A 22,128-nucleotide genomic window follows, 5' to 3' on the forward strand; every position below is an offset into this window, starting at 1 on the left:
ATAGTGATTCTTGTAGTACTGAATGTAGCTTTGAAAACTTTCCTTGCTCAAGATAAGGAAGGCCTTGAGAGGATGCTTCTCCTCCCTTGCTGTGAGGATGGCCTGCTCCTCTTTCCTATTGTTTCAAATACTAAAATAATTGATTAAAAAAATATATTTGTTTATTTACTACTCCATTCTAAAATAGATTTAAAGCATCATTAGACATAAGATTGTCTTGGTTTTTATCTTCCTAGAATTACCAAGAGGACTGGTCTACCTCTTTTGGTCATTTTGTGGCTTGTATGAAACTAGACATAAGATTGTCTTGGTTTTTATCTTCCTAGAATTACCAAGAGGACTGGTCTACCTCTTTTGGTCATTTTGTGGCTTGTATGAAACTAGCTGGGGGAAGGCCTTTCCTACTCTGAATTTCGTAGTCAACAGCAAGGCCTGGGAAGAAGACTTTGGACTATGCACACACTGGTATCAACATGACTCTGTCTCATCCTTCCACCAATGATTTTTGGGGGGAAGATTTTTATGTATAGCTGAGGAATATGAGTAAGAGGACCTCCAAAGAAGAGACCGTTCTCATAGAATTGGATCTAAGCAGCATTCACATTGTTGGGCATGTCTGGGCAGCCATCTTGATGAACATGCCTGATAATTAGATCATACCCGTAATGTTTAAGCTATAGTCAATTGCATCTCTTTTTCTCTCTCCTTTGGTTTTATTTTTATTTATTTATTTGTTTGGCTGCTTTGGGTCTTAGTTGCGGTGCGTGGGCTCAGTAGTTGCAACACGTGGGCTTTCTAGTTGTGGCGCACGGGCTCTGGAGCGTGTGGGCTCAGTAGTTGCAGCGCGCGGGCTTAGTTGCCCCGCAGCATGTAGGATCTTAGTTCCCCGACCAGGGATCGAACCCACGTCCCTTGCATTGGAAGGTGGATTCTTTTGTTCTTCTTAAAATTTATTTATTTCATTTATTTATTTTTGGCTGCATTGTGTCCTCGTTGCTGCACGCAGGCTCCCCCCAGCTGTGGTGAGGGAGGCCACCTCTCGCCACGGTACGCGGTCTTCCCATTGTGGTGGCTTCTCCTGTTGCGAAGCACGGGCTCTAGGTGCGCGGGCCTCAGTAGTTGTGGCACATGGGCTCAGTAGTTGTGGCTCGTGAGCTCTAGAGCACAGGCTCAGTAGCTGTTGTGCACGGGCTTAGTTGCTCTGCAGCATGTGGGATCTTCCCGGACCAGGGCTCGAACCCATGTCCCTTGCATTGGCAGGTGGATTCTTAACCACCGGACCACCAAGGAAGTCCCTCGCCTTTGGTTTTAGAATCAGAGTGTCTTCCTTGTAGTTTTTTCCGTTTCTGCCTCCTTTGAATCTATAGAGCTTTGTGCTATTTGGGGTGGGACAAGATTAATTAAGGAAGAAAAGATCTAAATAATGTCAACTGAAAAAATGCAGGAGGCTGCAAAAAGAACAGAGTTTATTTGGGGACTTAAGAATTGCAATTGGGGAGACACAGATTCAGTTAACCCTGAAAGAGTATTCCGAGGAAGAGAAAGAGTCAGGGGCTTATAAAGACAAAAACCATGAGGTTGTTAAAAGTTGCCCTGGTGAGAGTTGTGATTGACTCTGATGTGAGTCAAATTATTTCTCCTTAAGAAATTACAGGTTATTTTAGGGTAGGGGTCTTGTTAGTATATAGACTGTCACGAATTGTTTTAGGGTAAGGGTCTGATTAGTATCTTGAGTTTCTGGCAGGTGTTCTGGTGTTCTGTTCTTCATCAGGTCAAAAGGTCAGCTTCCATCCAGGCTGAGTCATGCAAACATCGTACTTCCTTAATGGCTTCCCGGCTCCATTTTAGAGATCTCTCTTAGAAATACTGACTCCATTTTGACTTTCCTTTCACAATGATGGAGAAAACCATTGAGTTTTGGGGTACTGGGTTTTTATATTTATTTGTCTACTGATAAATATGCATAAAGAGTAGATATCAAAGATTGGAGAGTGGGGAGCTTTTTGTTGTTGCTTTAAATGATTGCATATTTAATACTGACACCTCCTTCTGGTAAACGTAATTATCATTTTGTAAAAGTCAAAATAAGAATAACAGTGAAAATGTTCATTGCAGCTCTATTGACAATAGTCTGGACATGGAAGCAACCTAAGTGTCCATTGACAGATGAATGGATAAAGAAGATGTGGCACATATATACAATGGAATATTACTCAGCAATAAAAAGAAACGAAATTGAGATATTTATAGTGAGGTGGATGGACCTAGAGTCTGTCATACAGAGTGAAGTAAGTCAGAAAGAGAAAAACAAATACCGTATGCTGACACATATATATGGAATCTAAAAAACAAACCAAAAATATGTCATGAAGAACGTAGGGGCAAGACGGGAATAAAGACGCAGACCTACTAGAGAATGGACTTGAGGACATGGGGAGAGGGAAGGGTAAGCTGGGACGAAGTGAGAGAGTGGCATGGACATATATACACTACCAAACGTAAAACAGATAGCTAGTGGGAAGCAGCCGCATAGCACAGGGAGATCAGCTCGGTGCTTTGTGATCCCCTAGAGGGGTGGGATAGGGAGGGTGGGAGGGAGGTAGACGCAAGAGGGAAGAGATATGGGGATATATGTATATGTATAACTGATTCACTTTGTTATAAAGCAGAAACTAACACACCATTGTAAAGCAATCATACTCCAATAAAGATGTTTAAAGAAAAAAGATTATTTTGATAATAATTGTACAGAATTAAATATATGTCAGAGAACATTAAAGGAATTCCAGAATTTCTAAGAAAAAAAAAGGAAATAAAGTATTTTGAGCTGAATAAAAATGAAAACACAAAATATCAAAATTTGTGGAATGTCATTAAAATATTACTTGAAAGATTTACAGCCTATCTTAGGCCGTGAATATTACAAACAACTCAATGCCAACAAATTTGACAACAGATGAAACACACAAACTGTTAAAGCTCACTCAAGAAAACATAACCTGAATAGCTCTATATCTATTTTTTAAATTGAATCTGTAGTCTAAAACCTTCCTACAAAGAAAACTCCAGGCCCTGATGGCTCCACTGATGAATTCTGCTAAACATTTAAAGAAGAAATAGTATCACTTACACAAGCTCCTCCAAAAAACTAAAGGGAGTATTTCCCAACTTATTCTATGAGGCCAGCATTATCCTGATACCAAATCAGACCAAGACATTAAATGGAAACTAGGAACCAAATCCCTCATGAACACAGATGCAAAAATTCTAAACAAATTTTTAGTAAAGCGAATCCAATAATAAACAAAAGGATAATACATCATGACCAAAGAGAGTTTATCTCAGGACTGCAAGACTGGTTTACACATTCAAAAATCAATGAATATAATTCATTGATAAAACTAAAGCTAAAAACCATATAATTACCTCAATAGATGCAAAAAAGCATTTGGCAAAATACAACCACCACTTCTGATAAAAACTGTCAGCAAGCTACTAACAGAAACCAACATTCTCAACTGATAGAAAAATATCCATGAAAAACCATGTGATGGGCTTCGTGGTGGTGCAGTGGTTAAAAATCCGCCTGCCAATGCAGGGGACACGGGTTCGAGCCCTGCTCCGGGAGGATCCCACTTGCCGCGGAGCAACTAAGCCCATGCGCCACAACTACTGAGCCTGCACTCTAGAGCCCGCGAGCCACAACTACTGAAGCCCGTACGCCTAGAGCCCGTGCTCCACGACAAGAGAAGCCACCGTAATGAGAAGCCCATGCACCTCAATAAAGAGTAGCCCCCTCTCGCTGCAACTAGAAAAAGCCCACGCGCAGCAACAAAGACTCAACTCAGCCAAAAATTAATTAATTAATTAAAAGAAAAAAACATAGTAATAACACCATACTTATTGGTGAATGCTTTCCCCTTAAGATCAGAAATAAGACAAGCATGCCATATTCTATTTGACATTGCACTAGAGGTTCTAGCCAGTGCAATAAGGCAATAAGGCAAGAAAAAGAAATCAAGACTGGAAAGGAAAAAGTAAAACTATCATTATTTGCAGGCAATAAGACTGTCTACATAAAAAATTTGAAGGAATATACAAAAAGCTACTAGTTTAGGAGGGTTGTAGGACACAGATCAATATACAAAACTCTATTATATTTCTATATATTAGCAATGAACAATCAGAAATTGAAATTTTAAAATACCATTTACAATAGCACTAAACATATGAAATACTTAGGAATAAATCTGACAAAAGATATGTAAAACCTGTTCACTGAAAACTATATAACACTGCTGAGAGAAATTAAAGACCTGAATAAATGGAGAGATATGCCATGTTCATGTATCAGAAGACTGAATAATGTTAAAATGTCAATTCTCCCTAAATTGGGCTATAGATTCAAGGCAATCCAAATGAAAATTTCAGGTTATTTGTAGATTGGCAAGCTCATTCTAAATACATATGAAATAAAAAGGACCTACAATAGCCAAAACAACTTTGAAAATAAGAACAAAGTTGAAAGACTAACACTACCTGACTTCAAGATTTAATATAAAGCTACAGTAATCAAGACAGTGTGGTATTGGTGTAAATGTAGACTAACACATCAATGAAACAGAACAAAGAATCCAGAAACAGACTCACACATATACAGATCACTGATATTTTGACAAAGGTGAAAAGACAATTTATCAGAGAGAGGATAATCTTTTCAACATATGATTCTGGAACAACTGGATATCCATCCGGAAAAAATAAACCTGGACGCTTAGCTTACACCATTTACCAAAATCAACTTGAAATGGATCATTGACTTAAATGTAAAGCCTAAGACTAAAAACTTCTAGAAGGATATGTATAGAAAAAAAAAACTATGTTACCTTGGTTAGGCAAAATTTTCTTAAATACAACACTAAAAGCATAATCCATTAAAAAAAACCCTGATAAACAGACTTCATCAAAATTAAGAACTGTTCTTTGAAGGACACCATTAAGAGAGCAAAAAGACAAGCCACAGAACAGGGAAATATCTGCAAATCATATATCTGATAAAGGACCTGTATCCAGAATATATGAAGAACTTCCAAAACTCAGTAATAACAAAACAACACAATAAAAAAAAATGGGCAAAAGATTTAAACAGGCACTTCATCATAGAAGACCTGTGGATGGCAAATAAGCAAATGAAAAAATGTTCAACATTACTAGTCATCAAGCACATGCAAATCAAAACCACAATGAGATACCACTACATAGCTATTAGATGGCTAAAACTGAAAAGACTGAGCATAGTAAATGTTAACAACAATGTGGAAGAACTATAACTCTCATACACTGCTAGTGAGAATGTAAAATACACACCTACTTTAAAAGACAATTTGGCAATTTCTTTAAAAAGTCAACATACGAATATCATATGGTGCAGTCATTCTACTCCTAGGTATGTATGCAAGGGAAAAGAAAACATATGTCTGTACAAAAACTTACATACAAATGTTCATAGCTCTAATGCCCACCAACAGGTAAACAAACAAATTGTAGTAATATCCATACAGTGGAATACTACTCAGCAATAAAAGAAACATGAATGAATCTCAATATAATTATGCTGAGTAAAAGAAGACAGACTAAAATAAAGAATGCATACTGGGGCTTCCCTGGTGGCGCAGTGGTTAAGAATCTGCCTGCCAATGCAGGGGACACGGGTTCGAGCCCTGGTCCGGGAAGATCCCACATGCCGCGAAGCAACTACAGAGTCTGTGCTTTAGAGCCTGTGAGCCACAACTACTGAGCCTGCGCACCACAACTACTGAAGCCCACACGCCTAGAGCCCGTGCTCCACAACAAGAGAAGCCACAGCAATGAGAAGCCCGTGCACCACAACAAAGAGTAGGCCCCCTCGCCGCAACTAAAGAAAGCCCGTGCGCAGCAACGAAGACCCAACACAGCCAAAAAAAGAAAAAGAAAAAAGGAATACAGGGCTTCCCTGGTGGCGCAGTGGTTGAGAGTCCGCCTGCCGATGCAGGGGACACGGGTTCGTGCCCCGGTCCGGGAGGATCCCACATGCCACGGAGCGGCTAGGCCCGTGAGCCATGGCCGCTGAGCCTGTGCGTCCGGAGCCTGTGCTCTGCAACGGGAGAGGCCACAACAGTGAGAGGCCCGCATACCGCAAAAAAAAAAAAAAAAGAATACATACTGCATGATTCCATTTATATAAAAACCTAGAAAATTCAAACTCTATAGTAACAGAAATCGTATCAGTGGTTGCCTGGAGACTGGGGGAGAGAACGCAGAGAGGACAGGATGGAGGTATTACAAAAGGGCATGAGAAAACCTTTGAGGGTAATGGGTATGTTCCCGATGTCAGTGAATATAATATAACGTGTAACAAAACTTTAAATGTGTGCAGTTTACTGTATGTCAATAGTATCTCAAAAATTTTAAAGGGTAAGAACCAAAAAGCTGGTAATTCTCCTGGTATTGCCTAGATACATATAAAAACATCTCACCTTTGGGCCTTGCTGAGTGTCCTAGGTCAAGTGGCCTTCTCTCTCTGGGCCTACCTTACTTCCTCCCACCCTTACCCTCCTTCATCAGAACTTATTTAGTCTCTCAAAAAGTGCTAGGCACTATTCTAGGTCCCCAGATACAATGGCAGGCCAAAGGAAAATCTTTACCTGTAAAATTAGTGAATGAGTAGAGTTAATTGCCATCAAGATCCCTTCTAAATGTAAATTTTAAAGAATCTCCAGAAAGACCCCTTTAGTTATATTTTGACCATTTTCCAATCAGACTGATTCAAGAAGCTAAGATGTCCATGAGGAATGGCGTGAGGTAGCTGAACTACTCCTCTAGGCTAGAAATCTGAAGCCAGTGGCAAGAACTCTGAACTAGCATATTTGGAGTACATATCTCAGGGAAATACCGAAGGGCTATACCAAGGGCATGATTCCTGGGGACAGAGCATGTAGTTGCCTGGAGGGTCTCTGTGATACCCATTTTTCTGAAATGAGTCATAGAAATGAGGGTTAGTTAACCCTCCTTCCATATCCCAAACTCCACATTCTAATGGGACCACAAGAATTCATGTCCTGGCCACAAATGAGACCAGAGTAACTCATATCAGTATTTGGTGTTCAACAGTTGGATTACAGATGGGCTGAGAACTGACTGCCTCAACCCTTTGGGCAGAAGGGCAAGGTTTCAAGTGACCAGAGTGTCTCATTTTACAGTCTCCAGCTATAAACAGACTCCTCCCTTTATTCCCACAAGCAATACATAAATATTGTCATTTTTCAAGTGTAACACAACATGAAAAGATTGAGAAGTCCTGATTTAAAGTGATGGTTTAGGAGATGCTTCTCTAAACCCACAATTTTGTAAAAAAGTCTCCATCAAACTCTCCAGGACCAACGCCTTAGGCAGGGTTCAGGACCTGAAACTTGATGTGTGTGTTCCAGGAGGCAAGGAGGACTGTGTTAGAGTATTCCACTTGCATGGGCAACACGTCCTCAAGTCTTGGCCAAGAGGACTGTCACCTTAATGAAAGGCTTGGAGCAAGAGCTGAAAGATAAAGTCAGAAGGCTATCGAGCATAAGGCTGAGGAACCCAGGATTTTGTCCAAACTGTCACCACTTGTATCTTCAAAACCTAAAAAAAATGCCTGGCACATTCATTCATTCAGTAAATACTTGGTGAGCACTTCCCATATACTGGGCATGTAGTGGGTGTTTATATTTGGTAAATGAATAAACAAAATATACAAAAAGGCTACAACAAGGACACTGAATATTGCACAAGGAAGAGAACACACTACTTAATCTGACACCTCAAGCTGAGACTATTCTCTGGAGAAACTGACCTAGACGGGGACTCTGTGAACAAAAAGGTGTATTCCATCATGCAAGTAGCAAACAACTTTTAACATCTATATGTTCTAGGCACAATGTTAGAGGACTGGGGGTAGGACAATGATTAAATACAGTCTCTGCTCTTAAATTGCTCCCTGATAATCATGGCTCAAAACAACAGAGATTATAAAGGGGAGGCAAGAACAAAGCAAAACAGGAGCTTAGCGGAGGATCAACTCAGCCTGAGGACATCAGAGAAGGCTTCACAGAGGAGGAGACATATCAGCTGGATTTCTATAAGCTGCTTACCCATAACTCACTCGCCCCTTCTTTCTTGTTAATAGAATCAATACAGTTCAGGGTAACATTACACCCAGGTCAATACTCACTTTCACAGCCTCCCTTGCACTTAAGGGTGGTCATGGTTCTGGCCTATGAGACAACAGAAGTTGTTGGGAATTTCTGGGAAAGCTTTTGCTTTATGATGTAAGAGGGAAAATACAGCTGGCATCAACTTTCCCCTTTGCTCTGAATGTGAACATAAAAGGCCTCTTGTAACAAAGAGGCAACAAGTATGAATATAAAAGTCAACATGCTAAGGACAGCTGAGTGAAATGATAGACTCTAATTTTGATTACACTGCTGAGCAGCTGAGCAACCACCAATTCTGCACTTCTTGATAATTTAAGAAAAATAACCCCCATTTATCTCATGCACTGCTGATTAGATTCTCTAGTACTTACAGCAGGACCCATTCCTAACTGACACAGTGTTAAAGGATGAGAAGAAGTCTGCCAGGCAAAAAAGACAGGGGAAAGCATTTCAGGCAATGGGAACAACTTACGCAAAAACAGAAAACAGGGAAAGAAGCTGGCATGTTTAGGAACCCGGACATGTTAGTGACATAATCCAAGAGGCTAGAAAGTACAACAAGGAGGCCTCACTTGCTTCATCCACAGTGGTACACTTCTGGTACATGGATGTGCGCAGAGTAGGTGTCCGAACATTCAACAGCCTGATCTTGTCTACTCGGGAATCAAACACCCGGAGCACAGGATCTTTATCATCATCGTCATGACACATGATTTTGTTGTCAATGAAGGATGCAAACATCTGGGTCTCCAAGAATCTTGAGAGGAAAGGCAGGTAGGGCTCAGGCTGATCTGACAGAAAAGATGCCTGGTGGGACCAAAAGGAAAAAGTCATCAACAGGGAAGAGGGCATATCAGCCTTAATCAACCATGGCTACATACCCAAGGGATTCAGTAGGTTAACTCTTCTCTGAAGCTTCCTAGGTCTTTATAAATTGCAAACAATAAAACCTCTCCATCCTTTTCAAAAATTCATATAATTTCAGATATCCTGAAACTTTGACACACTGGCCCGTTTAACTTACTCAGGTAACCTACTGTGGCAACCAATGTTCCCAGAATCCTGATGTTCAACCTGCATGCACATCTTTGCCTAAGAGAGCTCTTTGACTGAAGGTAAACCACCTGATAGCAATAACCAGCACTCTGCTCTAAAGCAAGCAGACCTTATATTTTATCAACATCAGAAGGACCATGAACTTGTTTCCAGCACATATTATGAAAGAAAAACTCATCTTCAGTCACATCTTTAAGAGAGTCTGGCATGTTCTCATTTCTTACCACCTCCCCAGTGGGATTATACTCACTTTGTCAAAGTTTTGCATCTGCTCCCTGTTGGTAAACCAGGACTCCTTATCCTGGCTGGGCTGAATGACAAACACCTCATAATCTGCAAACATCTGAGTGAAACGATTTGCAAAAACTTCCCGGATCTGAATATTTAGCTGGTAAATCCTTAGTTCTTCTTCATCACACTGAACTTTGAGATCCTTATTGCTGCTGGGGTCTTCACGTACTTCCAGCTACAAAAACAAAACAAAACAGTTGAGAACATGCAAGCTTTTCCTTTTATCCCAAAGAAATGCAACTCATCCTTTGCCCCGCCCCCCACCAATGGTCATTTACTTTTGCAGCAAATGGAGAAAATAAACAAAAGAGAAAAAAATGGGAAGAAAAGAAAAAGAAAGGAATTCTGACATGGAGAAGAGATAAATCAGGGTGTTCCACTTGCAGGTACCCAGCAACCCAATGAAAGTGGAGAGGAACTCATTACAGGCAGAGAGAGATTCAGCAACAGAGGAAAAGACACCAGTTATCTCAAGGGTCAGGGAAAGGAAGGAGTCTGGGAAGTCAACAAGAAAATGATAATGCAAAGCAACAAGGTCAGACTCTGGTTTTCCCTTCATCTCTTTGATTTTTCTCCCCCATATCACTTTCCCTATCTTTCTCCCTAAAAATGTTTCCTTACTGGTTTTCTTAACTTTTTTAATCTCTCTAAATATTTCTCTGCTCTTCTTTAACTGGCCATGATTTTTCTTTTTTAATATCTGCTCTACTAACTAAACAAATCAGGAAAATGAAACGTTTCACACTTCACTAAAAAATAGCCCAACGAAATGATTACATTACCCCATTTTATATGTAATTTAAGAAAGTAATTTAATAGTGAGAATGGGTAGGGTGAAGAGATGGGTAAACAACTACACAAAGCGGACAGTCTCATCAAAGTCAGGAAATGCAAAGTTAAGTACATCCCTGGGAAGAGCAGAGGACTAGAATTCAAGAGGACCAGGTTCTAGCCGCAAGTCAGCCACATAGAAGCATTTAATCTTAGGTAAAACACTCAGGATCTCTAAGTCAACAATTCCTGCTCTATGTGCTTTAGGATGCTGTGAAATTCACAAGGCAATGGATCTGAAAGAAGTCTGAACACAAAGATTGCCACCACCATCCCTCCAAGACTCTCTGCAGTAGTGTTTACAGAGAATGACAGCAGCTTCTCCTTGATGTTGAAGTGAGAAACTACCGAGATTTAGATTCAAGTAGCAGAGCTAAATGTTTGCCAGAGCTAAATCCAGAGTCTCCCACACAGAGCATCCTCTCAGTACTCACAGATATGCCTTGCCCTGAACTGGGTGCCTTCTCATTCCACACTTTATTTCACCAGGACAGCACCTTAGCACAGACCCATATACAGCATCATACCTTCTCCAGGCTCACCCCAGTCCTCTTGACCAAGGCCTGCAGGCGGGCGATAGTTTCATTCTCCTTGAGGAACTCGTAGGAATGTAAAGGGGAGCCTGCGATGTTCCCATTCCTCTTGTCGGAGACGAGCTCAGAGGCCCGGAGCCTCTTCAGCTTGGAGGCACTCTCGCTACAGTGAAGGTTCCCTTCAGGGGGAATGCCAAATGCCATGAGAATCTCAGAGACTTCCTGGACAAACTCCAATTTGTTGGGAAACTGAGGCAAGTCCTCCGGCAGCTCAATGAAGTGGTTGTCAATGTCCACAAAGCAGAGGTTAGCCTGGCAGTCAAAACATGATGAGGAGTGTGAACAACTCCAAAGTATTAAGGAAGAAGCTTTAGAGGGGATAATGAACAAGAAAGGAAAGAGCAAACGTCTGCAATGGGCATAACTTAGGTATGGTTAAAGAAGATGGGGTGGAAGGAGGTAGACCTGAGTTCCAGTCTTCCCCTGATGCTTTCTAGTTGTGGGATCTTGGGAAAGTTACATAACTCTGTTTCCTCAGCTATAAAATGGGGATAAAAACAACTTATCTTAGAGACTGATAAGGATTACATAATGACATAGAGGTTTAGCATCTAGCACAAAATTCTCATATATAGTAAGTGCTCATAGAATATTTGTTGAGTTCACAAATTCTTACAAGAGTAAAAAGAATGCTAGGAGGGTGTCAGAAAGTCTAGGTTCCAGACCTGAATCTGTCACTACCTCCCTATATGACCCTGAGCATACCAGTATCCCTTTCTGAGCCTCATTTCTGATTTGTAAGATTTGATGGCTGGTCTTGATTTTTGTGCTTCCTTCTGGCTTTAAGATTGCTTCTGAGAGGATGTAGAGAGACAGTACTTTCATACATTGCTGAGGAGGCAGGTAATCTGGATTAACAAAAAATAACCTGGCAATATCTATCCTTATTTTATAGACACAACTGACACAGGGAGGTTAAGTAACTTGTCCAAAGTCACACAGCTAGTAAGTAGGAGAGCTGGGATTTGAACTCAGCTAGCCTGACTTCAGTCATACCCTCAAGCTCTTAACCATACATTCTTCTCCTTAGAGGTCTTACAAATTTCTTGTTCAATTTAACTTAAATATTTTATAGTTCTCATCCCTGTTGGAATTTTCTTGCAGTGCAGCTATTAATTAGAAAAGCTTTTTATTTTTGTGTATTTATTTTATAACCATGAACCTGTTCTAGCCAAGACAACTGTCATTTCCTTCACTGCAGAGCATTATTAAATGCTTAAGTGTTTGTTATAGCAAGGATAATAATATTACCTATGTCATAAGTTTGTTTTGAGGATTATGAGACAATTAATTTCAAGGATTTAGGACAGTGTTAGTATACAATAAATGTCAATTAACATTGCTATTATCACTGTGGAATATAAAACTCCAATAAATGAACACACACACACACAATATATATATTGTATTACTAAACAGGAAAATTCCATAATGAAAAGATGCTAATAATCCCCACATTTATTTGTAAATTTAATGTAAATTTTTTTAAAATCCCAGAAAGATTTTAATTTTTTTCAAGGGAGTATCTGATGAATTGATTCTGAATCTTACCTAAAAAAATAAAGGAAAAGAATAGCCAAGAAAATTCTGAGGGGAGACTTGCCTTGCTGGGTTCTATTACAAATATAAAACAATGGGACTTCCCTGGTGGTCCAGTGGCTAAGACTCTGCGCTCCCAATGCAGGGGGCCCAGGTTCAATCCCTGGTCAGGGAACTAGATCCTGCATGCCACAACTAAGAGTTCGCATGCTGCAACTTAAAATCCCACATGCTGCAACTGAAGATCCCACATGCCTCAACGAAGATCCCACGTACCACAACTAAGACCCGGCACAGCCAAATAGATAAATAATATTTAAAAATAAATAAAGTGTTTTTTAAAAGAAAACAAATATAAAACAATAATCTATTGGAAAAGAACAGTCTTGAACAGACCCATTTATTGTGGATGAATTATTCAATAAATGTTTGGGGGACAAATGACTGTACATTTAGAAATGTTAAAGTATAATACCATACTCAAAAATAACTTTGAGATAGACTGAAGATTTAAATATAAAAAATAAAGCCACTTTATGTTTTAAAAAAGAATCTCTATCTTTTAGAGATACATACTAAATATATGATGACATAATAATGCTGTGTGAGATTTGCTTCAAAATAATCCAGTAGGGTAAATGGGAAAAGAGTGGAGGACATAGAAAGAAGAGTGGCCATGAGTTGATGATTACTGTGTAATGATGGATGCTAGTCTCTTTACTCTCACATGTGTTCAACATTTTCTATAACAAAAAGTGAAAAAATAAATACCCCCACAAAAATATTAAAAGAAAATATAAAAGATTACTATTATGCCTTAGGGTAGAGTTGGACTTTCTAAACTTTATACAAGGCTAAAAAACATAAAGGTAATTACTGCCATAAAAATAATTAAAGATAATCTGGGAAACAATAATTGTCATACATAACATGTAAAAGGTTAACATCCAAAGAAATTATTGAGATAAAGATAATTTACCCAGCTGAAAAATGGAAACAGGTTATAAAAGGCAAACACAGAAGATGTTTCGCTTAATTAACTTCAAATATATGAAAAGATGTTCAATTTCACTAATAAACCAAGAAATGCAAACAAAATATTTTTTACCTCCTGGATTAGCAAAGATTTAAAAGATTTATAATGTCCAATGCTGGCAAAGTTACTAGGAAACAAACAACTCATACACTGTTATTGGGAATGTGAACTGACAACTTTCGGGGAACAATCTTAAAGAAATTCTTTTTTTTTTTTTTAACCAGTCCAACCCAAGAACTAGAAATTACCAATATTTTTATCTACTTATGTACTCCCCAATCCCATCCCTCAACCTACACAGTCCCACCCCTGTAATCACTATCCTGAATTCTGTTTATTATCTTTTTGCCTTTTGTTTTTTAATTTATCACGTATGTATAGTACATGCCTTTAAAATTTTGCTTGTTTTTGAATTTTATAAAAGGATTATTGTTCTTTACACAGTCTTGTGGTACTATTTTTCTTCACTGAACATTAAGTTACTAAGACTCAGCCATTTTGTTGTATGTAGCTACACATTATTCATTTTCACTCTTGTATAATATTACACTATGTGGATATACTACAATTTATTCATCAATTTTCCCATCAAAAGGCATTTGACTTGCTTCCTGTTTATTGTTTTTACATTGTTATACATGTTTTCTTGGACACGTGTGCAAGATCTTCTCTTGGGTATATCCTAGGAGTAGAACTGCTACGTTGTGAGGTATGCAAATGTTCAATTTTATAAGGCCTAGCTGTGTTCCAAAGTGGTTATAACAATTTACATTTTTACCAACAATCTAAAGTGATCCTACTGATCCAAATATTTCCAAAACTTGGTATCATCAGATTTCTTAATATTACTACTTTAGTGGGTACATTTATTTACACTTCCCTGATTGCTAGTGAAGAAATGTGTATTTTTTGTACAATCCCTCTTCATGTCTTTAGCCCATTTTTCTATTGGGATGCTTATCTTCTGACTGATTTGTAGGAGTTCTTTATAACCTCCTGATGCTAACTCTTCATAGGCTATATGTGTCCTACACATATCTTCTCCTAGTTTTTATTTTTTCATTTTAAGATGTCTTTTTCTTAATTAAAAAAATCAAAGTTATCAATCTTTTATTTTATGGAAAGTGCTTTCTTCATCTTGTTTACAAAGTCCCTACCTACCCAGAGGTCAAAAAGGTATTTATTAATATTTTCTTCGAGAAGATTTAAATTTTTCTTTTTGACATTTAACTGCTTAATCCGTCTCAAGTTGATTTTGTTATGGCATTGGGTAGGAATCCTTCTTTACTTTTTCTCCCTATGGACAAGCAATTTTTCCAGCTCTGTTATTAAAAAGTTCTTTGGCATGGTATGTTTATTATATATCAAAATACTGTTCCACTGATCCTGCTGTTTATCCCTGTACCAATAAGTCTTGTATTCTAAGAGGCAGGAGGACCATATAGTAAATCCAGATTAATATAACTATTCCACAAACTCTCAATCTATTGAAACTGCATGTTTTAACATGTCCATGTATGCATTCATTCAATACACATTTGCTGAGTGCATAAATTACTCCATTTACAAATCTATAATAAAGAGAACTTTCCCATATCCAAGATTCAAAAATTAGAAGAATCACTTTAAATTTCACCTTCTAGAGTTCCTCCACTAGATAACAACTTTAAACCCGTCCTTGTTAAAGAGACGATAAATGTTGAACACCTAAAAATAACACCTATTTTTTGTTTATTCCTCTAAGATTTTAAAATTATAAGTGCCTTCAGGCCAAGCAATTAAAGAATATAGTAAAGACAGAATTAAATCATCTAGTCATGAAGCTCACCTGCTTCATGAGCCTGTCCATATAGCTAACAGAAGAAAAGCACTGTGACCCACCAGAAGCACATAGTGCAATAATCATTTATCCTCTTGGTCCTCCTCTCTTTCGAGGAAAAAACCAGTTTGTCCAATAGGAAACATAAAGGCAGCTAAATACAACTATAACCACTCGACAATGCTTGGCTGGCTTTTCTTCCACTGCTATTGACCAAACACAGAATGTCTGTAAAGAACTTTATAAACTCCAAATGCTGTATCCACATATTGTAGATACTCCTAGATAGAGGTGGCCAGAGGAAAGAAAGCAGCTCAGGCACACTTCAGATATTAAGATAGGAGCCTCTGAGACACTACTAGCCATTCTTTGCAGAGTTGGGCCGAAGCAGGTAGGGATAAGAAGGCAAAATGAAAAGGGGGCCATTCAATTACTAGACTCATACAACAGCCTCACGCTTTCTCCTCTCAGTACTCAGAGGGCTCTGGCAAACAGAAGTAACTTACAAACCTACCTCAAACCCCTCATGCTCCCCCTTCCTCACCTGAAAAGAGGCCAACTCCTGCAAAACAGCTTGGGAGACAAGAAGCAACCTGGAAGGGGCACTGAACCCAAGTGATCAGTCTTCCTCAGTTAACCTCCTGTCTCGCTGGGAGAGGCCATGGGAAGACTTTGCTACTCTGGGGTAGTGATCACATGGATATCCCAAACCACAAAAAGTTTCCCAAATCCTTTCCTGCAAAAGGTCACAATGGCCCTTCCCAGGCCTGAGTTTCCACCACCAAATCACAGACAGCCTCACTGGCTAGTCTATCTTCAAGTTATTCACTGAAGGGGAGCTCAACAGATAACTGGGGAAAAGCTATTGAAAAAGTATCCTGAGAAAGGAGAAAAAAAAAGTAGGAAAGAAAGAGAGGCCCAAGATAGAAAGAAGTAACACCCCTTTCCCCTGACATAGCTGTGGAAGAACTGCCTCCTTCCTGTGCTCAGACAATGAAACCCAAAAGAGAAGCACAAGACAAAGAATGCCTCACAAAGGCAGCTCAGCACTCTCACTTGCTCAGGGCCAGCTGAGCTCATGTGCTGGTGTAAAAAGAAACAAAGGGCTTTTCACAGACTTCTGATGCCCAAAGATAGGGCAGCAACTGATGAATTCTGACTTGGGGGGTTAGAGAATGTACACTCTCCATGTCTCTGGACAAAGTCCCTTTTATAAGTCTAATGTGCCCCCACCCCACTACCCTGATGGTGCCCACCTGCAAAGGCCCAAGTGTATTTCCCAGCCTCAAGGCTCCCTTCTAGCATCGTAAAGATACCACAGGATGGCCACCAAAATGTTGAAAGTAGTTATCTCTGGGTGGTAAAATCTGAGGTAATTTTTACATTATACTTTTGTGCGTTGTTAGAATTTTTAACTATAAATGTATCATTTCTGAGATATTCCAAAGCTGTCTTTCAGAGATATTATCACGCTCCATTCATTATGTGTACGTTTCATGGTGCTTTACTCCTTGAAAAAGCCAGTCTTTTCTCACCAGCCTAAAGTTTTCCATAGGGACTGCACAGACTCAGATATCCCAGAGGTTATCTGCTAAAAATCAAGTTAGAAAATATCCAGCTACGTAACTGTCTGCACAAATACGTGAACTTCAGAGGAACAGGCTGGATGAAGTGGAACTCTGAAACCCTAGAACTGCTTATGAAATACACAAAGGTATTCCACAATCCCACTGTCACCACTCCTTCTCAAGTAGACCACAAGGAGAAGCAGAGTACAAAAGATGCAGCAATGGCGGAGGCTGCAAAAGTGGAGAATCCAATATCCCAGAACAGTGAAATTTTGGGTTTCTCAAACAACCCACAGTTTCTCAGTCCTGTTAAGAAAACTGCTGGTCTCCCAGAAGCCTCTTCACACACCCACATACATGAAGCACACACAAAATAATGCAGAGAGAGCCTACAGGAAATAGAACTTGCCCCAAGTATACAACAAGCTGATGCCAAAGATGAAAATAAAACAGAAATCTGGCTTCTGGCCTAGTGACCTATTTATCAGATTATGCATGCCTCTTCGGCTTTCTACGTTCAATCATTTTCTACTGTTATTCTTTCTTTTTTTTTTAACATCTATATTGGAGTATAATTGCTTTACAATGGTGTGATGGTTTCTGCTTTATAACAAAGTGAATCAGTTATACATATACATATGTTCCCATATCTCTTCCCTCTTGCGTCTCCCTCCCACCCTCCCTATCCCACCCCTCTAGGTGATCATAATGTACCAAGCTGATCTCCCTGTGCTATGTGGCTGCCTCCCACTAGCTATCTGTTTTACATTTGGTAGTATATATATGTCCATGCCACTCTCTCACTTCGTCCCAGCTTACCCTTCCCCCTCCCCATATCCTCAAGTCCATTCTCTACTAGGTCTGTGTCTTTATTCCCATCTTGCCCCTAGGTTCTTCATGACATTTTTTTGTTTGTTTTTTAGATTCCATATATATGTGTCAGCATACGGTATTTGTTTTTCTCTTTCTGACTTACTTCACTCTGTATGACAGACTCTAGGTCCATCCACCTCACTACAAATATCTCAATTTCATTTCTTTTTATTGCTGAGTAATATTCCATTGTGTATATGTGCCACATCTTCTTTATCCATTCATCTGTCAATGGACACTTAGGTTGCTTCCATGTCCAGACTATTGTCAATAGAGCTGCAATGAACATTTTCACTGTTATTATTTTGACTTTTACAAAATGATAATTATGTTTACCAGAAGAAGGTGTCAATATTAAATATGCAATCATTTAAAGCAACAACAAAAAGCTCCCCACTCTCCAATCTTTGATATCTACTCTTTATGCATATTTATCAGTAGACAAATAAATATAAAAACCCAGTACCCCAAAACTCAATGGTTTTCTCCATCATTGTGAAAGGAAAGTCAAAATGGAGTCAGTATTTCTAAGAGAGATCTCTAAAATGGAGCCGGGAAGCCATTAAGGAAGTACGATGTTTGCATGACTCAGCCTGGATGGAAGCTGACCTTTTGACCTGATGAAGAACAGAACACCAGAACACCTGCCAGAAACTCAAGATACTAATCAGACCCTTACCCTAAAACAATTCGTGACAGTCTATATACTAACAAGACCCCTACCCTAAAATAACCTGTAATTTCTTAAGGACAAATAATTTGACTCGCATCAGAGTCGATCACAACTCTCACCAGGGCAACTTTTAACAACCTTGTGGTTTTTGTCTTTATAAGCCCCTGACTCTTTCTCTTCCTCAGAATACTCTTTCAGGGTTAACTGAATCTGTGTCTCCCCAGTTGCAATTCTTAAGTCCCCAAATAAACTCTGTTCTTTTTGCAGCCTCCTGTATTTTTTTTCGTTGACATTATTTAGATCTTTTCTTCCTTAATTAATCTTGTCCCACCCCAAATAGCACAAAGCTCTATAGATTCAAAGGAGGCAGAAACGGAAAATACTACAAGGAAGACATTATGATTCTAAAACCAAAGGCAAGGGACTTCCATGGTGGTCCAGTGGTTAAGAATCCACCTGCCAATGCAAGGGACACGGGTTCAAACCCTGGTCCGGGAAGATCCCACATGCTGCAGAGCAACTAAGCCCGTGCACAACAGCTACTGAGCCTGTGCTCTAGAGCTCACGAGCCACAACTACTGAGCCCATGTGCCACAACTACTGAGGCCCGTGCACCTAGAGCCCGTGCTTCGCAACAGGAGAAGCCACCACAATGGGAAGACCGCGTACCGTGGCGAGAGGTGGCCTCCCTCACCACAGCTGGGGGGAGCCTGCGTGCAGCAACGAGGACACAATGCAGCCAAAAATAAATAAATGAAATAAATAAATTTTAAGAAGAACAAAAGAATCCACCTTCCAATGCAAGGGACGTGGGTTCGATCCCTGGTCGGGGAACTAAGATCCTACATGCTGCGGGGCAACTAAGCCCGCGCGCTGCAACTACTGAGCCCACACGCTCCAGAGCCCGTGCGCCACAACTAGAAAGCCCACGTGTTGCAACTACTGAGCCCACGCACCGCAACTAAGACCCAAAGCAGCCAAACAAATAAATAAATAAAAATAAAACCAAAGGAGAGAGAAAAAGAGATGCAATTGACTATAGCTTAAACATTACGGGTATGATCTAATTATCAGGCATGTTCATCAAGATGGCTGCCCAGACATGCCCAACAATGTGAATGCTGCTTAGATCCAATTCTATGAGAACGGTCTCTTCTTTGGAGGTCCTCTTACTCATATTCCTCAGCTATACATAAAAATCTTCCCCCCAAAAATCATTGGTGGAAGGATGAGACAGAGTCATGTTGATACCAGTGTGTGCATAGTCCAAAGTCTTCTTCCCAGGCCTTGCTGTTGACTACGAAATTCAGAGTAGGAAAGGCCTTCCCCCAGCTAGTTTCATACAAGCCACAAAATGACCAAAAGAGGTAGACCAGTCCTCTTGGTAATTCTAGGAAGATAAAAACCAAGACAATCTTATGTCTAGTTTCATACAAGCCACAAAATGACCAAAAGAGGTAGACCAGTCCTCTTGGTAATTCTAGGAAGATAAAAACCAAGACAATCTTATGTCTAATGATGCTTTAAATCTATTTTAGAATGGAGTAGTAAATAAACAAATATATTTTTTTAATCAATTATTTTAGTATTTGAAACAATAGGAAAGAGGAGCAGGCCATCCTCACAGCAAGGGAGGAGAAGCATCCTCTCAAGGCCTTCCTTATCTTGAGCAAGGAAAGTTTTCAAAGCTACATTCAGTACTACAAGAATCACTATGATCAGGTCAACTTTTACAGAGTAACTGTGGCCTATAAAACAAAACCACTGATTTATTAATACATGTCTGGCTACTAAAGCAGTTATAAAACTATATTATGTGGAATTTCTTTAAAAAATAGGGGGTAGAAAGTACAGAAGTAAAATACAATTTAAATGTATGATAACTGTTAAAGCTAAGTATTGAAAACACTGAGATTCACTATGCTACTCTTCTGTGTAAGTTTAAACTTTTACATAATAAAAAGATTTTCTTAAAAATATGTAAAATATCATGTTTGAAAAAGGCAGTTCACAATAGTATAAACAGATTATTATAAAAGTATGTCAGGTGATAGAGGAAACAGGTGTTTCTGGAATTATATAAATTGAGCTAAATGTTCATTGTTTTTACTTTTTTCCTGGAAAGTTGTTTGTGTTCCCCAAAATAAAAGAAAATAAACTTGGTGATACCACCCTGGGCTCATCCCAAAGCCCTTCTCTCCCAAATCCTGTATCAGGGCCACAGGCACCAGCACCCAAGCTCCACGTTTTTCTTACCTCTTGAGGCAGCTCCAGTTTTGACCGGTCATCCAGGCCATTGGAATGCAAGCCCATCAGGTATGGCACAGGAGCATCTAAGAAATGTAGGAGAGAAGCTGGGAGAATAGGAACATAGACATGCTGCCACTGGAAAGGAAACATGAGAGCTGTAATTGTCTCCGCCACAGTCATCAGTCTCTGGTAATCTAGGTCAAAAACAAAACACACACAAAACCAGTCAAAAACAAGGTACTTGCTTCTCAAATAGTAAGTTAAAATCTTCAACACAATTTCACATTTAGAAAGGAACAGGATAAACTTCAGCAAGGGTATGCTCAGAGTATGATTCCCTTGTGGGTATCAGAGAGACAACCCAGAGACCTCAATGGACCACAAGCTGAAGTATACCCCCCCACACACACAGGTCCATGCTAGTAATAAAATTTAATATAGAAATACAATTTAGAAAAAAAGAAATACAATAGGTATCATAAATAGTACCTTGCTCCAAATACTAAACCAGAATGTTAAGTAGATTCTCTTCAGTAGAAGGAGAATGGGGAAGTGGAAGAAAAAGAAAAGGAACAGTGGTCTAGTCTCTGTTCAGCATGAATGTCAAAACACCTCATTTACCACTCACATGTCTGCATTCTATAAGGAGCTGATGTGAACTTTGCCTTCAAGATCAAGCCCAAAGAACCTTCAAGCATGCAGAGGCTGGTTTTCCACACTAGCCAAGTCTGCCTTCCACCTGGCAACCTTTCTTGAATTGTAACAGCATGAAAGTGTCATTTTAACACTTTGATAAAAAGCTCCCCTAGAACCTGAAAGACCCAGAAGATTGACTTTCATTACTCAAAACTCTTATTCTAGGTCAGAGAGCATATCTTGGAAGAGAAGCTTGTGCTCAAAGCTTAGCTTTTCTTCAGAATGCAATTTCTAGACTTGTTTTATTTTTAAAATGAGTAGAAAATACATCAGCAAAGCCAATACAATAGATTGAGATTTAACACATTACTATTTACAAATGGTATGATGGCTTCAGACACTTAAAGACAAAGTAGGAACATCAATTTTAAAATCATATGAGTAATATCCTCCTGGAATGGCTGATTTCAAATGAGTTTTCACAGGAGCTAAACAGTTTTATGCACTAAAAACTCAGCCCACCATTTAAGCAAATCCCAGCTTGGTTCATAAATGAGTAATAAATAACAAAAAGCTTTCCAGAGAATGAAGAAGAATGAGTAGGAAGTGAGCAGAAGCTGATATATATCAACTAGGTTTTAGCAAAGCAGCCTTTGTGCTCACCAGTAAAACTTTGGAGCAGCCTACCACCTTGCTCCTGGCGAAGCATGACCTGGAAATAGTTTTTTTTTTAAC

At 39.3% G+C, this 22,128-nt stretch overlaps 1 protein-coding gene across 3 annotated transcripts in view; it reads right to left on the reverse strand.

Moving 5' to 3' along the window:
- The window catches only part of DENND5A (DENN domain containing 5A), a 108,289-nt gene that overhangs the window by 34,128 nt on the left and 52,033 nt on the right, over positions 1–22,128 (reverse strand). For 2 of the 3 annotated variants that reach the window (XM_082845234.1, XM_082845232.1), the window contains exons 5-8: positions 20,764–20,951; positions 10,934–11,251; positions 9,535–9,750; positions 8,801–9,035 (exon numbers count right to left, since the gene is read on the reverse strand). In XM_082845234.1, coding sequence (XP_082701360.1) covers positions 8,801–9,035; positions 9,535–9,750; positions 10,934–11,251; positions 20,764–20,951 — 957 coding nt within the window. Of the gene's footprint in view, positions 1–431; positions 1,887–8,800; positions 9,036–9,534; positions 9,751–10,933; positions 11,252–20,763; positions 20,952–22,128 lie in introns of those variants that run through there. The other variant, XM_082845233.1, reaches the window with a different exon arrangement.

The sequence above is a fragment of the Leucopleurus acutus genome (genome assembly GCF_964270905.1).
Source record: "Leucopleurus acutus genome assembly, chromosome: 8".
Lineage (NCBI taxonomy): Eukaryota > Metazoa > Chordata > Mammalia > Artiodactyla > Delphinidae > Leucopleurus > Leucopleurus acutus.